This window comes from Cnephaeus nilssonii, assembly GCF_951640355.1.
Source record: "Cnephaeus nilssonii genome assembly, chromosome: X".
Classification (NCBI taxonomy): domain Eukaryota; kingdom Metazoa; phylum Chordata; class Mammalia; order Chiroptera; family Vespertilionidae; genus Cnephaeus; species Cnephaeus nilssonii.
The window spans coordinates 7,992,880-8,013,333 of record NC_137071.1 but is presented as its reverse complement, the minus strand read 5'-3'; the positions used below and the strand labels follow the sequence as shown (position 1 = coordinate 8,013,333).

The 20,454-nt window shown below is 46.1% G+C and overlaps 1 protein-coding gene across 1 annotated transcript in view; it reads left to right on the top strand.

Moving 5' to 3' along the window:
- The window catches only part of MAP3K15 (mitogen-activated protein kinase kinase kinase 15), a gene marked incomplete at both ends in the record, with an annotated part of 72,205 nt that overhangs the window by 47,388 nt on the left and 4,363 nt on the right, over positions 1-20,454 (top strand). The window contains 7 exons of the mRNA XM_079765657.1: positions 2,029-2,159; positions 2,298-2,403; positions 9,247-9,404; positions 16,689-16,872; positions 18,154-18,310; positions 18,955-19,159; positions 19,849-20,034. Coding sequence (XP_079621783.1) covers positions 2,029-2,159; positions 2,298-2,403; positions 9,247-9,404; positions 16,689-16,872; positions 18,154-18,310; positions 18,955-19,159; positions 19,849-20,034 — 1,127 coding nt within the window. The remainder of the gene's footprint in view (positions 1-2,028; positions 2,160-2,297; positions 2,404-9,246; positions 9,405-16,688; positions 16,873-18,153; positions 18,311-18,954; positions 19,160-19,848; positions 20,035-20,454) is intronic.

The following is a 20,454-nucleotide window of genomic DNA, read 5'->3' as shown; positions in this document are numbered from 1 at the left end:
ACACACATTAAAACCTGTAAAGAAATTTTGTGAGTTTATTTGAGCCAAACTGTTGACATTTTCCAGGAAGCAGAATCTCAACGTATTAAGATAGTGCTCCAAAGAATGGCGGTTTTTCACCTTGTTTTAATATATTTTTGTTTATTTCAGAGAGGGAAGGAGGAGAGAGAAATAGAAACATGAATGATGAGAAAGAATCGATTGGCTGCCTCCTGCATGCCTCCTACTGGGGAATCGAGCCTGCAACATAACTTACGAATGTGCTCTTGACCAAAATAGAACCTGGGACCCTTCAGTCCGCAGGCCGATGCTCTATCCACTGAGCCAGACTGGCTAGGGCTCACCTTGTTTTATACATTACAGTCAAAGGAGGAGACATAAGTGGGTTACATAAAATCCATTTGGTGATAGATTAGGGAGGTGGGAGAAAGCAAATGGGGGAAACCTCTGGGATTGGATAAATAGTAAAATGATAGACACATGCTTCTTTACTCAGGTGGGTGTAAGGTAGTTAACAGTCAACAATTAACTTGATAACAATAACAATGAGGGAATCTGTGGTCTCAGTCAGGGCGCCATGGCTGTGCCCTGAGGGGTCCAGAAAAAGGGAAGTTAAAGTTACCTTGACATTCCACAGGTAAGTTATCTTAGATGCAAAAAGATAATAGGCTCAGGAAAGATCATAGTTGATCTTGTCAGGGAAGATACTGGCCTAGGACCTGACTACCCACTGTAAATTGCTTTTTCATTAAAGGTTTTCATTTCAGACCATCCTTTGTGGTTACTTTAGGTCTCTTGAGTTTGCAAGGCCTCCACGCAGGCCTTTCCTGAGTTAGGTTAGCATGTGGCCCCTTTTCGTCCACAGGTGTGGTAATAATTATTGGAGGAATATTGACCCTATCTTAGTGAGGGTTTGGGTGGATTGAATGAGAAAATGTATGTAAAGCTCTTAAAATGGTGTGTGGCAGAGAGCAAGAACTCAGTAAGTCTTCATTTAAATAATTTAAAAATTAATAATGATAATTACAATCTCGATACAAATGTAAAAACTTCAGTTAGAAATCTGTATTTACTCATTCAACTAACAAGTATTAAGAGCCTACTATTATAGTAGGAGCCTAACTAATATATATTAAGAGCCAGACAGTGGGCTTGATTTTGAGGATTACATTAAAGAGAAATAAAGTTTCCTCTTCCCTCAGGTTACTCATAGTCTAACAGAAAATATGTCAGTTACTATTCACGTTAATTAATATTCTAGGTGTGAGGTTTAAGGATGACAATAGATGTGTACATCCCCTTTTGCAGATGGGCAAACTGAGGCATAACGAGGTGTGTGGTTTTTTCCCCCACCACTCTGGGTAAAGAGCTCTGAAACAGGATCAGAATAAAGTGAAGGGAGGTTTACTTTGGGCCTAAAGGTTTAATGTTTAATAGTATAATTGCAGAGGGGTTGCTAAGATGTCACTGTCCCTATGAACTGGCATTGGGGACTTCTCATAATGAGGATGGAGAGACCCAGCCTCCGCTGATCCTGGTCCCTGTTGCCCTAAAAAGCCCCTCCCTCTGGTCCTGTCCACCTCGGAACTCAGGGTGAGGTGTAAGATGTGGCTTTGATCCAAGCTGAGTGGCTGAGACATATATCCAGGATCTACAGTGTTGGGCCAGCCATCCTAAGGTCAGAGAACAACTGTTGCACTCTTCTTCTGACTTGGTGCAGCTGAACAGAGCTAAACCCAAAGGTGGCCCCCCTGAATTTCCAGGGTCACAAGTGGTTCCAATTCACTCTCCACCTCCTCTGGTCAGGCTGATGTGCTGATTCACTTCTAGTCCCTTCTCTGGCTGCAGCGCTCACTCATTTGGAAACAGGCAACAGATGGAGGAAAAGGCATTGCATTTAGCCCAGCTGCAAAGATTTTGGTGGGAGTGCTTATATTAGGATCAAAACATCACCTGACTTTATTTCCCTGCACTCTTAGAACTTAATCTTCGTCACCCTGATGAGTTTTCTGCTGTGTCCATTTCCAGGAAGCCTTTCTTCTCTTTTGCAATCAAATTGGGGGCCGATAAAGGAGTCCACCCTCAAGGTTTACACTAAGCAGATCCTGGAAGGCCTTAACTATCTCCACAAAAACCACATTGTGCACAGAGACATAAAGGTAATTTGCTTGTCTGAGCCAAAGAGGTCTTGTTAAATGCATCTCAGATCACTGTTTCATAAGGTCCAAATCTGTTTTGCTTTTGTTTTTGTTTTTGAAATCTGTCTTTAAGCATTTGATGTTCTTTCTTTTCTACAGGGTGATAATGTTCTGGTGAATACCTATAGTGGAGTGGTGAAAATCTCCGATTTTGGAACTTCTAAACGTCTTATAGGAGTGAATGCATGTGCAGAGACTTTTGCTGGTAAGCAGAGCTGGCGTGTGGGCAGTTGATAATTGAAGTGAACAGTGTATTGTCTCAAATTTCAAATTTTTTTAACTTTGTCATAATGACGCACTTAGCCAGCTACTGTGGCAACAAGATTGCCTTTCTTCTTTGCCTTCAAATTTTGGGTCAGTGTAGTGCTGAGGTTTCTGAGGGTTTCTAAGCAATCAGCAAAATGGTGGCATCTCTTTCAAGTTTAGCAGCATGTAATTTGGAATCATGGATAATTCTGAACAACAGTGTTCCTCAGACAACTTAGTAGGATATCTTATTGGTCTATCATAAAAATAGCCTGTTACTTGAGTGAATTCTGGTACCTCATGCTTTGATAGGATTACATTTCCAAGGACAGGAATATGGTTCTCTAAGTGGGTTCGAGTAATTGGAGCTTCTTTTCCATGTGTCAGTGATGGATCATTTAAGTGTTGAGAGGTACTGGAGTCACAGAGTGGTCTAAAATTTGCCAGCTAGCTTTCCATTTACAAGACAGATGGACAGATGAGTAGTATGGTGCTCAAAAGCTACCTGTGGCCCTAGCCGGTTTGGCTCAGTGGATACAGCATCAGCCTTCGGACTAAAGGGTCACAGGATCGATTCCGGTCAAGGGCATATGCCCGGGTTGTGGGCTCAATTCCTAGTAGGGGGGCATGCAGGAGGCAGCCAATCAATGATTTTCTCTCATCATTGATGTTTCTCTCTTTCCCTCTCCCTTCCTCTCTGAAACAATAAAAATATATAATTAAAAAAAGCTACCTATGGCTTTTCGAAATTCCTGCTTAAAAGCAACTATAGCAAAAATTTTCATCTTTGGGAAGAAGTTCCGTACTAATTTTAGGTAAGTAAAGATTTATGATCCCCTAAAGCAGTGGTCGGCAAACTGCGGCTCGCAAGCCACATGCGGCTCTTTGGCCCCTTGAGTGTGGCTCTTCCACAAAATACCACGTGTGGGCGCACGTACAGTGCGATTGAAACTTCATGGCCCATGCACAGAAGTCAGTTTTCGGCTCTCAAAAGAAATTTCAATCGTTAAACTGTTGATATTTGGCTTTGTTGACTAATGAGTTTGCCGACCACTGCCCTAAAGTATAATAAAAGGATCACAAAGATCTTGCTTAATGAAATTATGAAACAGTGCTTGTGATTTTATAGCTCTGAAATAAGCTATAAAAGCCAGATAATTATTCTCTGTCCTTGCAGCACCAAGCTGTGCAGTGGACAGATTTGGCCTTAGTTTGGGTGATTACTGTCTCAGCTTTGGAAGACTTTTATTCAACAAGAGAATTACTGTATGTTGGCCATTGGACGCCCATAATAGAGACACATTCCCTATCTAAAGGGAACTTTTATACATTAGAAATGACTTTTCAGTTGTAAACCAGGGAGGTACATGCACTCAAAATGGAAAAAGATTGCATCAAGGACTCCACCATAATCTGCCAAAGGAAGAGTGTATTGGATTTTCATTGTTTCTGATATATTTATTTATTTTTATTATTTTTATTTTTATTTATTCAAACAGGTATGTGAGTATGTATATATGTATGTATGACTGGAACATTTTTTTATTACCTTAATTGAAAATGACTTAAATCCTCCTCTTTGGAAACCACCGATTAGCTTGGCAAAATGTAGCAAGAGGGACTCTTGATATGACAAGAACTTATTTCAAGGCATAAAACCCCCAACAATTTATCTCATAATTAGCATCCTCAAGGAAAAAAAAAAATCACAAAGAAAAGACATGTATAATTCATTATCACATATCAAATTTTCCCAAGTAATTGGCTTGAGGAGGCATGGATTTTGCATTGCAAAATGATGCTGGGATGTTTGGGGAATAATAAAAAAAGAGGTCTCATTTTGGGTAGAAAATTCCCCTGTATATAATTACTCTTTGCAAAACAGAAATCTCAGGGTGGACACAGTGGGCCTTTTCCACGCAAATGCCCAAAGGCTCTCAGAGCCTAAAAGGAGAGCCAAAAGCTTCGAGCAACTTCTTTGTCTGAAACCCTCCCTCCTGTTCCTCTGAAGGATCTTCATGTGTGTGTAAACCAGCAAGAACAGGAGGAAGGGCCTTTATGACCAGTATCAGTCCTCTTTGCTTTTTTTAATATTTTGTTGATTTTTTACAGAGAGGAAGAGAGAGGGATAGAGAGTTAGAAACATCGATGAGAGAGAAACAGCAATCAGCTGCCTCCTGCACACCTCCTACTGGGGATGTGCCTGCAACCAAGGTATATGCCCTTGACTGGACTCGAACCTGGGACCTTTCAGTCTGCAGGCCGACGCTCTATCCACTGAGCCAAACCAGTTACGGCAGTCCTCTTTGCTTTTGTTTATTAGCGTTATTGAGGTATAGTTTATATATCATAAAATGCACACATTTAAAGTGCACAATTCAATGGTGTCTAGTCAGTTTTCCTAGTTGTGCAGCCATCACCACAAGCTAGGTTTCATATGTTTCTATCACCCCCAAAAAAGATCCCTGTCCCACCTTTCAGTTAAATCCCATTCCCACCCAGCCCCAGACCACTGCTGATCTACCCTCTGTATAGATTTTCCAGAAACGGAGTGGTAGCATATGTGGTCCTTTGCATGGAGCTTCTTTCACTGCACAATCTTTGAGGTTTACTGCGCTATAGTCTATGTTGGCACTTGGTTCCTTTTCTGGCTGAATAGTCTTCCATTGTGTGGCTAGGTCACATTCTGTTTATCTACCCACCAGTTAGTGGTCATTGGGATTATTTCCACTATGGGGGTTATTGTGAATGACACAGCTATGAACACATACAAGCCTTTTTGTGGACACATGTTTTCATCTTTCTTGGGTCAGTACAGAGGAGTGAAACTCAAAACCGGAACTCTCTACTGGTCTGTGGCTGTAAACATCCTTGGTTTAAGATTCCTATTCAATCACTTGCTAGCTGTGTGACCTTGGGCATGTTACTTAACCACTCTGTGCCTCAGTTGCTTCACAAGTAAAACAGATGCTCATAGTACCTACTCCATAGAGCCTTTGTGAGGATTAAATGAGTTAATATTGGTGAGGTGCTTTGACCAGTACCTGATTCATAGCAATTGCAACAGAAAGATTTGATAAAAATAAATAAATACTAATTTGCACTTAGAAGTCATGGGTTAGTAGAGCTGGCAGGAGCTTTTGAGAGAATTGAGTTTATGGGCATAATCAACATGTTAAACATGTCAGACTCAGAGGGTGTAATCATAACAGCCATTTTATTTTTGTCTCCCACTGCCTTTTACAACCTGCTTGGGGCACCAGTCATTTCCCATGACTTTTCCAGCCACCCTTAGATAACAAAGAGAAAGTCTTTTTAATTTTTAGTTTCTTATTTATTTTTATTTTTCAATTACAATTTACATTCAGTATTTTTTATTAATTTTAGATGTACAGCATAGTGGTTAGATAATAATGTACTTTACAGAGTGGTCTCCCCCATTTTCAAGTACCCAGCTAGCATCATATGTAGTTATTACAATATTAGTAACTACACTGAGTGGCCAGATTATTATGATCTCTGAATGCATAATAATCTGGCCACTCAGTGTGTGTGTGTGTGTGTGTGTGTGTGTATTAGAGGCCCGGTGCATGAATTTGTGCATGGATGGGGTCTGGCCAGCCTGACCAGGGGGAGGGGACATGGGCGGTTATAAATATTTCTCTCTTTTCCGAGTCCAGCGTGGCTAGAGAGTGGTCCAGTTCCTGAGTAGGGGTGGCTGGGGATTAAGAAAATGAAAGAAAGAGACAGACACAGAGATAGAAAGAAAAAGCTGGGGCCGTGTGGGACCACTGTCCTCTGACTTGGGCAGGGACAGGAACAGTGGCCCAGAGCTGATACAGTGTGTTTATTTTATACCCCAAATACCAGGAAGTTTTACTAAAAGTCAAGACAAAGGAGATTATTCACATTCTAGGGTGGGCCCGGGTCCTATTCATTCCTGGTGCTTGGCTGGATTTACATAATAAAACCCACTCCCCGGCACCTGGGCAGAAATGAAGGTCAAGCTGACAACATTTCTGCCTTTTGGCAGAATGTGTTTCTAGCACTTGGCTCTGCCTACCCCCCTGGATTCAGCTGACAATTTAAAGAAATGCTCATGTGCCTTCCCAGGTGCTCTCTACAGGCGGTTGGCTGGCCTGCCTGCTGGTCAAACTCCTGATCAAGGGGACAGTTTGCATATTAGCCTCTTATTATATAGGATAGACACTGAGTGGCCAGATTCTTATGCGTTCAGAGATCATAATAATCTGGCCACTCAGTGTATATTCCCTATGCTATACTCTACATCTCTATGACTATGCTGTAACTACCAATCTGTACTTAATCCCTTCACCTTTTTCACCCAGCCTCCCAACCCCCCTCCCTTCTGACAGCTGTCAGTCTGTTCTCAAAGAGAAAGTCTTAATGGCACTTTGAGAAGCAAACACAGTCTACCCTTGGAAGGGTTCCGGCTACCATATTAGTCAACACTCTGGTCCTCATTCAGACTCCTCCCCTGTCCCTGCTGGCCCAGTGGCACACAGCACTGGAATCAGGACCTTTTCTCCCTCCCTCCCCTCTTCCCTCTGGACAAGCTGCAGGAGAGGAAAGGGCCACAGCTCGTTTTTCACTTGGTTCGCACTGATCTAGGCTGGCTTTGTGTGCTATTACTATTAACACTTTCTGGCTGGGTCCCTCTGAATATAGCTCCCATGCCATGTTTAGGGGCCTGTCCTCGAGCTGACTGTACCCTGCCCCCTCCCCCAGTCTTTTACCCCTTGCATTATATTAATCTATCTCTCTCTCTTCCTGCTGAGGGATCCAGGACTGCCTTTGGGCAGGATTCCTTTTTAAAAGACCCTAAAACATTATTTCTACAATGGGTCTCACATCTGGTATCTAGGATTCATGCACCTTTCACCTGCTGTGAGAAGAGCATAAAGATAACTGCAGACCCTATGCCTATGGTCTCCTACAGTTTCTCTAAGCTGCTTCGTTCCCATGGGAACCAGCTATCTGTGCAGCTTACCTGCAGGAGACACACATGCATATGAAACTCTGAGTGGGCCTCCAAGGAGCCTGAAAAGACTTTGTGTAGGAGGAAGTAGGGCTCCCTTCCACCAGGCCCATCCCTTGGGCAGGGAAACTGGGGTGGCCCCTGAGAGTCCTTGGGAAGCTGCACCTTACTTCTCATTTCTGTTCATTATATTATTAAATTTTGAAACTTTGCGCTCTAACATTACCTCTAGGAGCCCATGGAAGATGCTAACACATGTAGCCTCCTTTCAAGTGCGATTTATGCTGACTTGTTTGAGTCACTATGGGCCCACACCCTTCTGAGGACAGTCCTTCCACAATTCCTTGAATGAGAGAGGGTAGAGCTCCCAGCACAGTTCTCTCTAAAGAAGTTGTTGTCAACACCCCTTACCTTCAGTCTCTACTATTTCAACCCTTTGGACCCCTTGATCTGGGTAGGAGGCCCCTGGATCAGTATCTGTGGATCTACTGATCATTGTGTTTGGAACTCTGCACCCCTCTCAGGTACCTGAGAGCCATGGCTGGCCGGGTGAGCAGTGTGTGGGCACAAATCAGGGGGAGTGCATTTAGGGAAGATATGAAGCCCTTTTGGAAGCCAGCTTTAAGGAAAGCAAATTTTCCAGGATTTTACTGCCAGAACCCTTGATGCCCTCCCTGTTCCTATATGTGCAACAGTCCTTCAGTAGCCAACCCCTTCTTCTCCCTGTCTGATCACCACCTTCCCTGTGGTGGCTCATGGGCCACAGGAAAAAGCCCAAAGCCTTTGGAATACACAGCTTGCCATTGGGCTGGGCCCTGGCCATTGCCTCCTTCATTCTTCCCACCCCTGCCCTGTGTAAGTCATCACTTGTAGCTCCCTGGACTCACCCTAGACTTCACATCCATGGACCTTTGCTCAAGCTCTTCCCCTTGCCTAGAAGTCCTCCCAATCCCTTTGTCCATCTCCATGACCTTTACAGCAGGAGTCTGGTTCACTGGCAGCCCCAGCTGCTGCCCCTTTGGATCTGCCACCATGTTCATGGCATGCTCATGCTTTACCCTGACTATTCCTAGCCAATGACTCAGCATGGTGGGGTTACTAGAACAAATGTGGGGCACTTACAGTAGGCAACTTTTGGACTCCCCGCTGGCCTGGCTGGAGCTGAGAGCTGCTGTGCCATTTGAGACCCTTCCTATCCAATTCTTCCTTCGTCTTCTCCTTTCCCAGGCGTCAGACCTTCATTGTAGTCTGACAGCTCCCCCTTCCCATCCATCCTGTTCCCCGCCTTTATCCTTCATATATATTCTCCCCAACAGTTCTCCTCTCATATATCTAATCCTGTATTGGCCTTTACTTCTCAGCGACCCAAATTGACCCAGCAATAGTTTTCTCTGGCTCGAACCAGGCACCTGTTATAGTACTTACTACATTTTGCCATTTTTACAGCCACCACCATCATCACCATTATCATGATGTCTGTATACTTCACTAGGCAGCTGCCAAAGGTCCAGCACTGTGTTTCTTACATTTTGGTATCCCTCTATCTGGCACACATTAATATGTGCTTATTGAATTGGGCCCATTTATTTTTCAAGGGCCTGAGAAATCTTCTCTCAACATGGTTAGTATTAAAGGAAGGCATGTTGCATGTCTCTGATTAAAAGATGGAACCACATCATTTATGCTTGAGACCAGGCCCCATCTGCTATTAATATGAGAGTTAATGTTCACACACTTGTTTACTAATGGTCTGCTTCGTTTTAAAGCAATAGGGTGCCCACAGTGTTTCTTTTTTTCCAATAGGCACTCTGCAGTACATGGCACCTGAGATTATTGATCATGGACTTCTTGGGTACGGGTCCGCGGCTGATATCTGGTCCCTGGGCTGCACCATCATTGAGATGGCAACTGGCAAGCCTCCATTCTATGAACTTGGTGATCCTCAAGTAGCAATGTACAAAGTAAGAAATGTTTAGTGATTTAAGTTGCTGGTGTTAGGGAAATATAATTAAAATCTCCCAAAGATAGAAGAGAAAGGATACAGTCTTATCTATATATAGAAAAGCCTAATATGCAAATTGTCCCCGTGGGAGTTCAACTGGGAGACCAATTGCTCGCTATGATGTGTGCTAACCACCAGGGGGCAGCGCAGAAGGAAAGAAGGTGGCAGCCAGGGAAGGGAGGCCCTGGCCAGCAGCCGGAAGGCCCCAATCGGCCCTGATCGCCAGCCAGGCCTGGGGACCCTACCTGTGCATGAATTTCATGCACCGGGCCTCTAGTTATTGAATAAGCATTCAACCAGAGTGGGATGTGCATCATAGGCAATCTGCTAAGACAGAAAAAACGGTCATCTTTTTATTGAGCCAAGCAGTACAACCATTTCCATGTTCTCAAGAGAAAAAGCTAACTAGTTCTCAGGTGCAAGGACTGGACAACACCATTGGTCATAATAGCTCACCTGAGATTTTTGGGGGTGACCATCTGTTAGCTAATGGGTTTCACCCAAAGGAAAAATAACTCAGACCTTTAAGACATTGAGGTAGCTTTGGAGTGAGGTGTCACTGAAGTTGGGCTCCTATCCTCCAATAGATAGGGGCATCATCTTCCTCGCTGATGACATTCAGATGGCTCATGGGTCCTTCAGAAAGACATTTCTGGAAAGAGGCTTAACTTAGCTTTTTAAAATATTGACATACATCTCAAAGAGTCAGAGAACTAACAAGTTTTCTAAAGTAAATGCTCTAAGAAAAGAAGAGTGCCTCTCCCCTTATTTTTAGTGGGGAGAATTAAGCCTCTTATTTGGAATCTGTATTTACCCCTATAGTGAGTAAAGCTCAAAGGCTACATGGGTCTATGTCTGTGGAGAACAGGTTTATCAGTGAGTTTGGAAAAGGTGGAACTTTGGGTATCCAGTGATGTTTCCTTTGTTGTTCTAAAAACCCTCCTAGAAGTAATTTTAAAAATTAATAAATAAATAAAACCCTCCCAGGGCTAACAGGAAGAGCAACCCATGTGCATGAAGGCCTACATAGGATCATTGGCCACTGTGGGTGGGGTTTTACCACTGGGCATGCTCCCTTGAGGAAGAGACATGATTGATGGAGACTACAGGGGAAGCTGATGCCAGGACAGTTCTGTGTGTTCAAGGTCAGGTCTGTGGCTTGTGGCTCCATGTACACTTGGAAAAGATGAAGAGGGCTATAGCTTTAAGAGTCCGTTACTAGCACTGACCTTCTGTTGGGCTTTTTTGTTTGTCCCAAGGCTAAGAAGGAACTGGGTGGGGCGGGATCACAAAAGGTAAAATGACTACTTCTACTTATGGACAATGAAGTTACAGGGCATGAAAGCAGCTCGATGGAATGTGATTCCAGAATGTGATTTCTTCCTTCCTACTTCTCAGCCTACCTTGCTATTGTAGGTCCTTGCTATTCATCTCTGCCAGGCCTCCAGCTCAGCCTCTTTGCTAGAAAGAACTGAAAGGCATGAGTGCAGCCTTGTGCCCATGAGCTGAGTCCAGCTCATGGTACTGCAGGTGCTGTGGCTGCTTTCCTCAGACCAGCCCCCTGCAGAAGGTTCTCAGAGCTTCCCACCCTCCCAGCAACTGCCAGGAAGCTCCAAATCCAAGAACTCAAGTCAATGAGTATCCTTTGGCACCTGCAGTTTCAATAAGATCCTGAACACCAGGACTGGAGGACAACAGAGACCTTCCCCAGCCCTTTCATGTCTATCCATGGTGGAGCCAACGGGCCATTGAAGATCTTACCTGCTGCTTCAATCACAGGCCTTGGAATAAATAGTAGCTGGTGCTGAGAAAAACATCAGGGTCCACCTGAGAGCCATGGCTGGCTGCTTTCTGATCGTCCAAATTCCTGCAATACTCAGAAAACCTGTCTAGAGGCTGTGACTTGCTCAGTTCATACATAGGACATGAAGGGAGTGGCAAGAAATATTCAAAGTGATGAATAGCAAGGACCTACAACCAAGATTACTCTATCCAACAAAGCTCTCATTTAGAATTCAAGGTCAGATAAAGAGCTTCACAAACAAGGAAAAGCTAAAGGAGTTCATCACCACCAAACCAGTATTACCAGTATGAAATGTTGAAGGGTATACTCTTTAAGAAGAAGAGGGAGGAAGTTAGCTAATTATCTATACAAAGTTTTTGCAAATATATTGAGGTTTTTAGGTTGGCACATAAGGTCAGTTTTCATTGCAAACTAGATAGCTACTATTCTTTTTAAAGGTGTGAAGGTAATTATTTTTTTCTTTTTTCTTTTAAATCTTTATTGTTGAGAGTATTATAGATGTCCCTCTTTTCCCCCCCATTACCCCCCTCCACCCGGTTCTCAATCTGCCCCAGGCCTTCACCACCCTACTGCCTGTGTCCATAGGTAAGACCTTTGGTTAATCTCTTCCACCCCATTTCCCCCCTTCCCTCTGGGATTCATCAGTCTGTTCCATGCTTTCATGCCTCTGATTCTATTTTATTCACCAGTTTATTTTGTTCATTAGATTTCTTATTTGTTTATTTTGATTTTTAGATTCAATTGTTGATAGATATGTATTGCCATTTTATTGTTCATATTTTTAATCCCTCCTCCTCCGCCTCCGCCTCTTCCTTGTTGGTGAAGCTCTTTATCTGACCCTCAATTCTAAATGAGCTTTGCTGGGTAAAGTAATCATGGTTGTAAGTCCTTGCTATTCATCACCTTGCATATTTCTTGCCACTCCCTCCTGGCCCACAAAGTTTCTGTTGAGAAATCGGTGGACAGTCCATTCATATGGGTGCTCCCTTGTAGGTAACTAACTGCTTTTCTCTTGCTTCTTTTAAGATTTTGTCTTTAGCCCTTGGCATTTTAATTATGACGTGCTTTGGTGTGGGCCTCTTTGGGTTCATCTTGTTTGAGACTCTCTGCACTTCCTGGACATGTAAGTTCATTTTCATCAGGGAGGGAAGTTTTCTGTCATTTCTTCAGATAGGTTTTCAATATCTTGCTCTCGCTCATCTCCTTCTGGCACCCCCATAATTCGGAAGTTGGTATGCTTGAAGTTGCTCCAGAGGCTCCTTACACTTTCTTCCTGTTTTGGGATTCTTTTCTTTTTGCTCTTCTGATTGGGTGTTTTTTGCTTCCTCAGATTCCAAATCATTGATTTGATTCTCAGAATCCTCTACTATTGAATCCCTGTAAATTATTCTTTATTTCAGTTAATGTATGCTTAATTCCTGACTGGTCCTTTTTCATGTCTTTGACAGTTTCAATGAGATCCTTGAAAATTTCATGAAGATCCTTGAGTAACCTTATAGCCATGGTTTTGAACTCTGTATCCAGTAGTTTGCTTGCTTCTATTTCTTTCATTTGTGACATGTTTCATTGTCTCAGCATTTTGGCTGCTTCTCTGTGTTTGTTTCTGTTATTAGGTAGAGCTGCTATGTCTCCTGGAATTGGTAGAGTGGCCTTGTGTGGTAGATGTCCCGTAGGGCCCAGTGGATCAGCTTCCCCAGTCACCTGAGTTGGACACTCTATGTGTGTCCCTGTGTGGGCTGTGTGCATAGTCTTATAGTTGAGCCTTGATTGTGTTGGCGTCACTGGGAGGAGTTGACCTCCAAGCCAATTGGCTGTGACGACCAGCTACAGCTATGGTGGGAGAGCTGCTATGCAGGAAACACCCCTATGGAGCAGGACTTGCTTCAGTGGGGCTTTGGTGCTCACTGAATTTGCCCCTTGAGTGTGTCGCTTATGGATGTATAGAGTTGTAATAGTCTATGGTCTGAAGTTGTCCACCAGGTGCACTGACTCTAGGGCTTCCAGGGAGGTGCAAAGTCAGCCACTGCCTGGGTCCACCCTGCAGGAGCTATTTGTCATGGGCTTGGAGGTGCCCAGCCGAGGCTTACCTGTGAAGCAAGGCAGGCTGGTGCTGGTGCCAGGTCTTGGGCCTTTTATTGATAGGTTTGGGGGCATGCTTGTTTAAGAGATTTTAGCAAAGTCTGAAGCCTAAATAAGGACAGGCCATTCATAAGCTAAAGCCACTGAAAGCAGGTTGGGTGGGGCTGAAAATTAGATGGGGCGAGGTCTCAGGGAATCACTAGGCAGAGCAGGAGCAAACAGATACGGCTTCCAGTCAGCTCTATGATGGGGCACAGGAACAATGACCCCTGGAGTACCCCTGTCTGTGAGAAAGCTGCCCCTTGGTTTCCTGCCCCAATACCAGACAGTCCAGTTTCTCCCAGTATGTGTGTGGGTCCCCCAAGAGCCTCACCCTGATACTAGAGCTCAGGAAGCAGGACCTTGTAAGTTCAGTTCATGCACCGGCCCTTTAAAAGGAACACCTGGCCGACTTGGTGTCACTGAGCCTTAATCCCCGCTGGTTTTTACAACCTGTAGTTAACAGGTACTTTTATTCCCAGCTCTGGAACCCTGGGATGGGAGGGCTCTGGTGTGGGGCTGGGGCCCCTTGTTCCTCAGGAGCTGTCTCCGCAGAGACCATCTCCCTCCTGATTAAAAAAGCATCACATGTGGGTGTTAGACCAGCCTGGTCTGTACCTCTGCCCCTCCTACCAGTCTCAGTGTGCTTTCTTATTTACTTCTCTAGTTGTAGGACTTCCATTCAGCCAGCTTTCACGTGGTTCTGAATGATGGTTGTTTTGTATTTTGTAATTCTGATGTGGTTATGGGAGGCGGTGAGTACAGGCATTTACCTACGTAGCCATCTTTTCCTATCTAGAAAGCTACTATTAAATAGTGTCCCCTGTGTTTGCAAAGGCTGTAGAAATTATTTCTGGTATCTCTAGAATCCTTCAGGAAATTTTCAAGAAACTTCTGGGACGTGTCTAAAACAAAAGGATCTGTTTTCCCCCAAAATGACTATTAAGGATTTAATTGTATCCTAAAAAAAAAAATTGTATTGAACATCTGATCCCTAGTACCTCAGAATGTAACCTTATTTGGAAATAGTCTTTACAGAGGTAAACGAGTTAAAATGGGATCAATTATATGGGACTAATCTTATATGACTGGTGTCTTTATAAAAAGTGGAAATTCGGGCACAGCAAAGATGATGTGAAGAGACAGACAGACAGAAGGTCTTGTGAGAGTGGAGGCAGAAATCGGAGTGATGCGTCTGCAAGCCAAGGAACGCCAAGCACTGCCAGCCACCACCAGAAACTGGGAAGAAGAAGGCAGGGTTCTCCCCTAGAGCCTTCCGAGAACGAGCTTGGCTGTGATGACACCTTGATTTCAGGCTTTTAGCCTCCAGAACTATGAGACTAGATTTCTGTTCTTTTAAACCACCCACTTCGTAGTACTTGGTTATGGCAGCACTGCAAAACTAAAACAGGACCTTTGAGTTAACAGCAAAGCACCCTTAAAAGTAATGTACTTACAGGGTGCCAGAGTGTCACCCATGTTTGCTCTCTTCTTTCTGCGACCCAGGTGACAAGCCACCCCTTACTTTGGGTTCTTTGTCTGAATTTTTGTGTCTGGTTCCGTGCCCCCCCCCCCCCCCCCCCGCCCCAGTGCCCTCATGTCTCCACCTCTCGGGTAAAGAATGCTAACTGTAATGCACCCTGCATTTCAGATCTTGGGGGTTGAATTCCATCCAGCTTTAGTGTTCTCAAAATCCAAAACTTATTTTCTTTTTTTTTTTCCCAAAACTTATTTTCAGTATTTTACTTTATTGTGGTAAGAGCACTTAACGTGAGATCTACTCAACAAACTTTTCAGTGCACAGTACAGTCTTGTTGACTCCAGGTATGATGTTGTACAGCAATTCTCTAGAACTTTCTCATCTTACTTAACTGAACCCTTATCCCCGTTGGTTAGTAATTTCCCACTCCTTCTCCCCCAACCCAAACTCTCCAGCCCACAATGAGCAGGGCATCAGAGATGGTTACTGCACCCTGGTCAAGGGACTTGGTTATGAGAAGTCAAAAGGCCATTCTCTGCAGCATCCAGATCTCACTTAGGGGAGCAAGGGAGGCCAGGCCAGCCCCCTGGGGGTACCAAGGAGCTGGGAATGGGGTGGATCTGGAGTCCAGAAGGGCTTAACACCCAAGGCTTGTCAGGTGGGCTCTAAAAAGATGCAGGGAAGATTATGAACTTTTAAGACAAAAAAGTCCTCTAAGGGGAGTCACCCCTGATGGGCACCCTTATGCAAGATGGATGAGCAGGACTTGTGGAAGCATTCTCATGTCACATTGACGTGACAGCTCAGCCCCAACTCCTGCTCTCCTCCAGGCCACAGGGACAGAAGTCTTTAGCAGGACAAGGCTGAGCTGGCCAGAAGTGGGAGCCTGAAGAGGAAAGGGCAGTTCCCTTCCTTCAGCCAGGTGTACCCCAGGGGGATAAGGGTGTGGGCCATGAGGTACCAGCCTCCATGGTCTACACATGGTTTGCAGCTGGAGGTGGAGGATTGGGGCTGTGAATGCACTTAAAGGTGAGTGGGCCATCCTTTGGGGATCCTGTACATCAGGGAACAGACCACAGATACCTTGGAGCCCCCTCGGTTAGAGCATCCTGCTGCAGGCTACGGTCCCAGCCTCATCTCATGTATCTTCTGTGTAACAAACCACCCCAAAACTATAGAAGCTAAAAACAACCACTTTATATTTCCCATGATTCTGTGGGCTAACCATCGGCTCTCCCTCTGGTCTTACCCAGGCTCAATCATGTGCTGGCTTGGCTGGGGCAGGATGCTTTTGGAGGCCTTCGTCCACATGGCCCTTCACCCTGGATGTTCCCCCAGCATAGTAGTCTCAGGGCTCGGAGAGGACTGCAACAGAAGCCCCAAAGTCTCCTAAGGCCTAGGCTCTGAAACTGCCCCAGCATCATTTCCTCCACAATCTGCTGGGCCAGTGGTCGGCAAACTCATTAGTCACCAGAGCCAAATATCAACAGTACAACAATTGAAATTTCTTTTGAGAGCCAAATTTTTTAAACTTAAACTTCTTCTAACGCCACTTCTTCAAAATAGGCTCGCCCAGGCCGTGGTATTTTGTGGAAGAGCCACACTCAAGGGGCCAAAGAGCCGCATGTGGCTCGCGAGTCGCAGTTTGCCGACCACAGTGCTGGGCAAAGTTCCAAGAGGCCATTGTGGCTTGGACACGGGTACCAATCATTGAGGCTGCTGTGCTCCATCCATCCCCAGCCCCTCAGGATAATAGGTTGGGAGCTTTGTATTGAAGGTGTATACATTTGTTTTCCCCGAGGCCTCACTGTCACGTTGGTCACTTCTCCCTCAAAATGCAGGTGGGGTTGTTTAAGATCCACCCTGAGATTCCAAAAGTCCTTTCAGCTGAAGCCAGAGCCTTCCTTTTATCCTGTTTCGAGCCTGATCCCCACAAACGTGCCACCGCCGCTGACCTGCTCAAAAAGGATTTCTTAAGGCAGGTGAACAAGGGCAGGAAGACCCGAATTGCTTTCAAGCAATCAGGTGAGGCCTACTAGGACAGTTGGGTGACCCCCTGGGCCCCCAGGTTCTCTGTTGCTCAAAGAGTGCCAGCTCTCCAGAGTGCTAAGTGAGCCACACTGCCTATTTTCGTAGAAGAATCATGGGGGTGGTGCAGCAGGTGTGGGGTTGTCCAAACACAGCCAATGAATGTGATTTCCTGACAAGGACGCAGGGAGCCCCACAGGTGACAGCGTTGCCACCCACCTTGTTGAAGTCTTTTTGGGGATTGTGCCAAGGAGGGAAGCCAGAGGGGTCCTAGCTGGGTTTTTGTGTCTTCCCCACCTGCAGGGCCTGGTGTTTCATTTTTGGAGCCTGGCCTATTATTCCCTTATGTGGCTCCTGACCTTGGTTAAAGGGCATGTCAGAGGAGTTTGCCTATAGTGGCTGTCCTGCAGCCCACAGCCCATTATAGCCCAGCGACCCGTTCTAGGGCAATAAGTCCTGCTGGCAATGACCTAAGAGTTCTCTTTTCCCTGGTGGAGATGGGGTCTGACTGCAGGGCAGAGTGTCTCAGCATCTTGCTCCCAGAGAGTAACTAGCTACGTCAGTGTTTCCCATGGGCTGGTTAGAACCCAGAGCCCCAGGCCCATCACAGACCTGCTAAAGCAGAAGATACATTTCACCAGGATCCTTGGGTATTGGTTTGCAGTTAGAGCAGCACAGTCTTAGCAAGCCCAAGCATGGGTCCTCTCTGAGACTCGCTCGCCGTCTTTCTCTGAGTGGGCAACTCTCCCAGCCTACTGCCTCCCTCTCTGAGCCTTCTTCCTCCCTCTCAGAGCCTCCACAAACATTCTCCCTCGCTGAGCCCCAGCCTCCATCCTTTTTTAGCTCCCCCTTCTTCCTCTCTGAGTAGCACCGCCCCGCCCCTCCCCCCCCCCAGCAACTTCCCCTGGTCCTTTCCCCAGTGTTTTTTCCTGAGTCTCCAACCTTAGTGTTGTCCCTCTCTGAACCTCCCCATCAGCATCCTCCCTCTCTGAGCACCCCCCACCCCACAAGCAAGTTCCCTCTGATCCTTTCCCCAGAATTTTTCCGGAGTCTCCCACCTTAGTAGTGTCCCTCTCTGAGCCTCCCCAGCAGCATCCTCCATCTCTGAGCCCCCATCCTCCCTCTCTGAGCTTTCTTTCCAGCATTCTTTTCTGACCCCCACAGCGTCCTCCCTGTGTCTCTCCTTTTCAGTCTCTGAGTCCTCCCTTTTGCACACTCCCTCTCTAAGCCTACCCCTACCTCTCTGAGCCTCTGCCCCTTTATGTTTGCTCCACACAGCGGGTTCCCAGGTCACTGCCTTGACCCTGGGCATATTGGGGGAATCTGAGGGCTCTAGCAGCAGAGAACGAACCCCTGGCCCCCTGGAGTTGGACACCCAGCCAAACAGGTTAGAGAATGCCTGGGAGCCCATGCATGGGCTCTGCAACGTGCTCAGGTACTGTCTGCCCTGTCCTGCAGTGGGCCTGTGAGGGCTGCTCATTCATGGGGTGGCGGAGGGGCGGGTGGTTACAAAATACCTACCGGGTCGAAATCAGATGGACTTGAAGGGCTTTTGTTTCTTTCTACTGAATCTGTCGGGTGGCAGGGGGGTCAACAATGCAAGGGGAGGGCAGTGTGTTCTCTCACTGGTCTTTCCCCGCCTACATCTCCCTTCCTCCTTTCCTTGTCCCCTTCTCTCTGGTCTCTTGCCCTCTTCTCCCGCCCCCTCTTCCCTTGCCCCTTCTGCCTCCCCAGTTGCCCATTATCCCTTTAACCCCCCTCCTCTCCCTCTGTCTCCCCAGTTGCCCATTATCCCTTTAACCCCCCCTCCTCTCCCTCTGCCTCCCCATTTGCCCCTCATTATCCCTTTAACTCCCTCCTCTCCCTTCAGTCTTCCTTCCCCCTTTATCCTTCCTTTCCCAACACTGCTGCTAAGAGAGAAAACACACTGCATCTCTCCTCCATCAGCCTGCCTCCTGTAATTTTATCTTCTTGAACGTGACACTGCAGAGTCACCTCTTAGTCCCTCCCCCATGGGGTCCTAGAATACCAGCTTTGCTCAGGACACAGGGGTTGTTTGTCACCTGTGTTTGTCCACAGGGTTCGGGATGAGAGCTGGATCACGGAAGACCAGAGGGCAGCAGACCAGAATGCAGCAGACCAGAATGCAGCCTTGAACCCTGAGGACAGGGACTCGGGTCTCTTCCTGCTGCACCAGGACCGGGAGTGTCGTGCCATCCTATACAAAATCCTCTGGGATGGGCATGAGCTGTTGGCTTCCAACCTGCAGGAGTACTTGGTCCAGGTATAGGCTGGGGGGAGTGTGTCCAAGTCCCAGAGAGATGCAATGGGACTGAGGTTCCTGCTACCCTGGAACATCTGCAGTTATAATAATCACCATAAGTATTTCCCAATGTCCATCCCTCCAACAAAACAAAAGAAAATACAATGGAGGGGGTAGGGGGAGGTGGAGAAACTGCTGAAACCATTTGCCTAACACTGCAGTGAATCCGGCCATGCGTGGGTCTGTGATGCCCCCTGGTGGCAAATAAGCCAAATGGCAGCACAAAGCCCAGGAGCTCTGAGCCCTTGCCGCTGCACTAGAGCAGCCAGTTTAGGGAGAAAATTTATTTTAGATAAGGAAAGGTCCTTTCAGGAAGAGGCCACTGCCCCACTCTGTCCCTTTTGAAAAAGCCTTGTTCAAGGCCGGGTCTTAAAAGGGGTTAAACAGGATGCCCGAAACATTCCTAGGGGGCTTAGTTGCATGTGTTTGGGGGCCAGCGAGAAGGGGGGCCATATAACCCTCTAACAGAAAAGATGGAGAGAATTCCAGGAAGAGAGATCCCATCTCACCTGAGGCATCCACAGTTCTTTAGCAAATGCATCATGGACAATAGTTAATCTAGTTTTCCCACAATACTTCTTGAATTTTGCTTCCTCTCTCGGACTTACTCAATGAAAGTGATTTGTGTGTGTGTGTGTGTGTGTGATCAGAACTCGGAAGAACCGCACCTCACAGTCGACCACATCAAGCAAATAATTGGGATCCTGAGGGACTTCATCCACTCCGAGGAGCATGGAGTGATGGCATCCATGATATCAGAGCTAAAGGCGGACCTAAATTTTGACAGCTTTTTACTCAGTCAGATTCCTCTGATACTGTTTGGATTTCAGAATGTTGTAAGTACTCTATGTGGCCCTAGAGAACATACCAGAAAGCAGGAAGCCCACTGAAGCAGCGCATAGCCAATCCCATGGAGTTCAATTACCATCTTCTTTCACAGTCCCCATCTCTTCTCACCTGTTGACACCTGAATCTGGGTTCCAGTTCTTCTAAACATTGAATATGCAATTGCAGGTGAATAGGTCAATTGCATTTGGCCACAAATAGCAGGAGTGCAGGATTTGGGAACAAGTAGCATTTGCCAGCTGACTAGGTTTGGGGTTTAAGCTTATGTGTCTGCCCAAACAGAGCAGTTGTTCCAGGTGTGAGACCATGTCTGCCTGAGCTTTGTGTCGCAAGCCTCCAACACAGAGCCTGAGGTTTCATAGGTGCTCAGTAAGTGCTCAGTGAATAAGCAATGAAGAGGCCCAGTGCGG